General features: G+C 36.4%; 1 protein-coding gene across 1 annotated transcript in view; it reads right to left on the bottom strand.

Annotated features, from left to right (window-relative positions):
- Positions 1-3,462: 3,462 nt before the first annotated feature.
- Positions 3,463-6,000, bottom strand: part of CTNNA3 (catenin alpha 3) — a 1,528,699-nt gene continuing 1,526,161 nt past the window's right edge. The window contains 1 exon segment of the mRNA XM_024765510.1: positions 3,463-3,770. Within this exon segment, the coding sequence (XP_024621278.1) occupies positions 3,483-3,770 (288 nt within the window). The 3' untranslated portion in view covers positions 3,463-3,482.

Raw genomic sequence — 6,000 nt, 5'->3', positions numbered from 1 at the left:
AGGAAGATACGGAGCTCAGGGATGGTGAGATGAAAAGACCACCCTGAATGTGAAGGTGTAGGAAGTCACTGGAAATACTTTCTCTGTTGTCAGACATTAGTCTTTTCAGCCACTCATTAAATTTGAGGAGCACTAATTATTAGGTTTGAGGCCCAGATTGGGCACTTAACGGTGTGTTCACAATTTTAAATATCTTGCTTTACTCTGACTTGAAAACTGACCTCTCTGAAGATGTTAAGTGTGCAAGGATGTCAGCCTGACGACACGGGCCTTTCTATAGAGTTGTGGAGGTACTTACCCCTCATACAGAAGGAATTTTATGGGGAACGTATATGTTATCTTAATACTGGTAAATTCAGAGATTTGCAAAGACCAGAAGGCAATTTTAAGAATATTGTATTTTCTAATACATTCACAGTTTTCGTTCATGTCATAGGACAAGCAGAAAGGGAATAATTAACAAATTTCCTTAGAAGTTTAGTGTTTGAATTTTTTCCAGACTCATTCATTTAGTCCATTAGAAAGAAGGAAATATTTTAAGCCATTAATTTCCACTTGTGATAAGTAAAAGGGAAAGATTTATATTTATCACCTTTCCTATTTAATGGAAACCTTCCAGTTTTCCTAACTAAAAAATCTTGAGTGGATTCACAGATATTTTCTAACTTACCGTTCTGATTTCAGTCTAATGTTTGCCAGTGATGCTGGTGGCTAACCAGGACGGAACTGCTGTCCTTCAAAGGTGATATAAACCCTCTCCTCCCTCCCAAAGATGATTTTTCCTTCATAAATTAACATAACTCAATTTCACTAAAAGAGAAAGGTGAGTTTTGATTAGCAAGATAAAGCAAAAGTATCATTAGAAGAAGCACCAATCTCTGTGATGCAATTTCAAAAGATGCATAGATGGGCCACCAAGCAATCACTCTCATTAAGAAATTTCTGTCATTCCCCTGCCAGAAGAAGGGCTCAGTTATAAATATATACACCACCTTCATACTTACTGATTAGATTCATTTAAGTATGTTTTATAATGGGAGGATTTGTTAATATATTTGCTGCTAATTTTTCTTCTAAGTATTATACTATTAGCGGGTTTGAATTGAATTAAATCCTGAAATGCTGCCCACTGCAGGAATTGAGTCAGGTGGACAGATGTCCTTCTCAGCTCTGTACATCTTGTTCTTATTGCACCTTTGATTATTGCACCAGACTTTACGCCTGGGACATTCTCCAAGTTAATGTTTTTTTTTTTTAATTAAGTTTTGCTTAATTATAGTTGTTTGCTTTGAGCTAAGCTGGAAATCCCTCTACTTTGAAGAGGAGGACCTGTTCACATCTCATTTTTAAAGAGTCCTTTCCTTAAGATAGATACAGAGGTTATTTGATAAGTGTATAATTTCAAATTAGTTATGTTCTTTCGGCATCCAGCGCTGCATTCTAAACTCTAACCTGTGGAAAGCTGATGTAGAATTAAACAGACATTAGATTTTGTAAATGAGACTCTTACGATTCTTGAACATGTGGCTTTAGGAACTAAGATAGATATACTAGTAGTTTAGTAATTTTTTAAGAAATTATTTTCTCAACTAAATTGTAAATTCATACTTCTACCTGACAAAAGGAAGTGTCATAGATGTAACTCTTGTAATGTCTATCTTAGAACAGAAAATGATGGTTAGCATGTCAACAAAAGAAATTCCCTGTTTTGCCTCAGTTAGCTAGCTAGTCCTGGACAATATAATTATCTGGATTCTCTAATTCCTTTCTGCACTGCCTTTTCTTTGAGGGAGTGGACTCTGTCCAGAATAATATTGACCGTGGGCCAGTGCACACTGCAAGAGAGGCAGGAGCGTATTGCTTTCACTCTTAGAAAGTGTATGTATCAATACTTAGCCCAGGTAACCTAGCATTTTGGAAGAACAATATAACGTATTACAATGAAAAAAGTTTACATTTTCCCCATAATATATTAACATATTGACCGATTAAATCCCTTTCCCATACCATTTTGTTCAACATTTCCCATACCATTTTGTTCAACATACCGCACACATCACGCTCTCAACCTTTATGCCTTCTTATGTTTCACACATTCTTTTACCCAAACTGGCCCTCCTAACATCAACTGATGTTGCATGTTTAAACTTTACCTAGTCAAACTAAGATGACATGGCTGTTGAAACAGTTCATTGATGGAAATGTTTTACAAAGTGAAGTTACGATGTGGGTATAACTTTGATAAAGTAGAATAGGAAATTCATGTTATAATCCTGTGAATGGGAACTCTATGCATGAGAAAAGGTAAAACTGAAACTTAACTCCTCCAGAGACAGACAGACAGACAGAAGTAGAAAGAGAGAGCAACGCACTAGACTCTGAAACTATTATAAAGTGCATTATGAACTCAATTCGGCACCAGCACATTGATTGCAGTTATAAAATGACCTCAGACTTTTATTTTAAAAAATGTTATTAAAATCACTCCAGCTTCATTGCCACTAAACTCTACTTCAGAGTTCAGCGGTACCACACACATTTTTTGTTATATTTTACTCAATGACAAAATATTTTTCAAACTGGCCTTTTCCTTTTAATTACACTTGCAAGGTGATACAAACGGAGTCATGCAGAACTCCTTGCATTTCTGTTATCAGTCATAACTCGTTTGGGGATAGAGTTAAATGCCCATTTCCCCAATGGATGATAACTCTTCCTCCATATATGTAGTATTCTGGTGGGCCTTTTTAAATCCAGAACTCAACGTGCAGAACAGCAGAACACAGTCGAGTCCTGAAACGCACACTTGTGGCATGAAAACTCATTGTAAACTTTATAATGTTAATAAATTGTTTCATAAATAATTAAGGTGGACCTTGAAAATCCAGAAAGTAACTTGATTGCTCAAGCTTGGTTAGTTTCTGATGGATATTAGCCCAATCAGTTGACAACAATTGTTACAAATATCTAGAGAGTGATTTTTTTTTTTTTTTCCTGTAGAAGGAATCACACGTGTCTGTCAGGTTACATCAGATAAAGGAAGTATGGAGATTAAATGGGAGAGTATTTTATGAAATCTTTTGTTTCCGTTGAAAACCAAGTCAAGAGCTCATATCGCTATTTTCATTTAAAATGAAGAGGGTGAGCACACTTAAGCTGTTACAGGTGAACAGGGCTCATTTGAGTCTCCTGTGTTCATTTAGTAATGAATATAAGATTCTCCGTGATGGGAGAGGCTGAATGACCCTGAAGATTTCATTCATTCAAAAAGCATCTGTTGATTCCTTATTAGGTGCTGGCCATGCAGAAATGACAACGGCATGATCCCCAATATACGCTGCTCATGTTGGTTAGGCTTTCAGTGTTTTACATTATTTGTGGGTTAAATTCTAAGTGAACTTACAGAACTAATCAAGTGTAAAAAGAAAGCAGTGTGTTTAGCCAGGACTTTGTCATATAAACACTGGAGGAGAATAGTGGTTTCAGTAGATACGTCTTCCTCTAAATTCACTCATCACTTGCACTGGGTGGATTTTTTTCTTTGCTGAGCCTCGTCTGACAGCTGCGTAAGTTTCCTCTGGTTTCTCTCTTTTAATCAAGGGTTTTTTTGCAGGAGCCTTCATTCTCCACATAACAACTGGGTGCCGGGGCCCAGCAGGACTCTGAATTCGGATGATCTTGGTTGAGGCAATGTAAGACATTTTCACTGTTTGCACTACAGCATTCATTAAATTTTTGGCTGCTTGGATCAGGGAGGTGACACTGTCCAACTGTAGAAAAAAACCAAAAAAACAAACTATTATTCAGAGAATGTAATCAGGAATTTACAGAGATTTAATGTTACAGAAAATGAAATGTGCCACTTTGTTTTTATCCCAGAAACGAATGAGTTATTCCTCATTTTATACACCTAGGTAAATTATCACATCAATCTAGTTTTAATCATTTATCTAGTCATCTGATGCATAAGTAGTTCCATATTCTATTTTCTAAGATGATAGCTTAGATTTCTTTTTCTTGGTTTTCAGTGAAATCAGTTCTGTACCTTCTATATCATACCATAAGAACCAGATGGTCACTGCTTTCTTTGTAATGGATCTCCATACTTCCAGGGTTAATGTTCACCCCTTTTGTAAGAAACGACTGTCTGCAGTAAAAGCTATATCATATATAAGTAACTTAATAAAACAACAACTGAAAAACCTTCTCAGGGAATTCACAGTCTACGATAAATAGCATACACACATATGCATATACACATGCATGTATACCACTCATTTTCATGAATATTTCCCAAATAATTCCACCTACAAGAGTCTCTTCTTTAAAAACACGTAATTCTTACACCTATCAGGCAGTGTATTAAAACAGATCTTTTCGGTCAAAGTTGGTTTAAATTCCAGATCTGCCTGCCATTTAGTAACATAAACAAATCATTTAACTGTTTTCTCCTAGTTTCCTCAGATATAAAATAGGAAAAGAGTACTTACTGAAATTAAATAACATGTGTGAAGAGCCTAGTAGACTGCCACATAGTCGTTATTAATTATTTCCTTTGTTTCTTGGGAAGGCTGACAAAATTGCTTAATTATAAAGATATACCAATGAAATTACTAAAAGACACCTTTTCCCACATGATTCTATTTTGGAATTGTTGTTATGTTTTCTGGGTTGTTCACTAAAACCATCTCAGGGCAAAATGAGGTGATAGTCCTAGGATCTTGCAAAATACTTTAGAGCTAAGCCCAGTTGGTTCATTTTTATATAAATAATGCCTCTTCCATTATTTTAGTCTGGCAGATTGTCACCCACAGCCAACTCACACAGGAAGATGTGCTTCCACTGTCACCTGGCTGTGATGTGTGCTGTCAGGGTGAGGCTCAAACACTGCCTCTGTAGTTACTGAAATCCATCAGCAGCTGACTGGCCTGAGTACTCTACTCAGTTTGCAGTTCGAGGAATCTCATCTCACACAGAATAAATGAGCGAAGGAAAGTAGTAAGCTCAGGTTATGTGCCTGGGGCAGTGGTCTAGCTGGCTGTTTCCTCAGTGAAAAATTTAATTAGCCCCATTATAGGCTAACCCTGAAATCCGTAAAAAGGTAACACCAAAAAATATGTAATTTGAAAGGCAGTAATACTTGAAAACTACACATCTTTGAGTCTTTTTACTTACTGAAGCCAGAAATGTAAAATCTTTGTATGTGTCAGGAATGACAAACAGGATTTCATGAAGCACTCACATGTATTTCACAGAACACTTAGAACTTCTGAATCTGTACACAACTTAAAAAAAAAAGACTTTGAATAGACTAACACACTTTGTAATTAATGTTACACTGTGGACAAACTGCACGCTAAAATCTGCTGTTTAATAATTAGCAATTTTCATTAAAGACCTCCTAGGACTAGTTAGATTCTGCAAGTCGTTTCCAATCTCACTGTAGTAAGAAGAAAGTTTTTCTAAGTGATGAATGAACCTGAATAGTATTGAGGATCCTTGGTAATCTCTTTGAAACATGAAACTATTTGGTGTATTCTCAGGGCTCTGTGCTGCCATTAAGTCTTCTGGAGAAGAAGGTCCTAGGGACCTGCTGTCATTCAAGATTTCACCAGGGCCTCTGGCCTTCCACCGTAAAACTTACATTCTCTTCTCCTTTTGGCTCTGTAATCTTGTCACGTATAGACTGTATTTATTTCATTTGCTTTTGAAGCAAATGAACCCACCCATACAAGTGGGTTTTATACATAAACCTATAGTCTTGAAAGGAGGTTTAAGTTAAATTCATGACTTAAAATGTGGAAATTGACTTGTCTTCTTTCCTCACTGAATCAGCAAAGCCCTGTCTGTGCCATTGTGGTTTCTTATTCTGGCCTCTGACAAATCTTTTTATTTAAAAATCCTAAATGACTGTAGTTAGTAGGATTTGTCCTCCAGTAGACTGAAGAAAACCACAGGACAAATTATCCCTCTAGGAGAGCATGAAAACTAGTTCTGCAG

Source organism: Neophocaena asiaeorientalis, unplaced genomic scaffold, assembly GCF_003031525.2.
Source record: "Neophocaena asiaeorientalis asiaeorientalis breed wild unplaced genomic scaffold, Neophocaena_asiaeorientalis_V1.1 scaffold31, whole genome shotgun sequence".
Taxonomy (NCBI): Eukaryota; Metazoa; Chordata; class Mammalia; order Artiodactyla; family Phocoenidae; genus Neophocaena; species Neophocaena asiaeorientalis.
The sequence above is the reverse complement of the archived record's forward strand: the minus strand, read 5'-3'. Positions and strand labels throughout refer to the sequence as shown.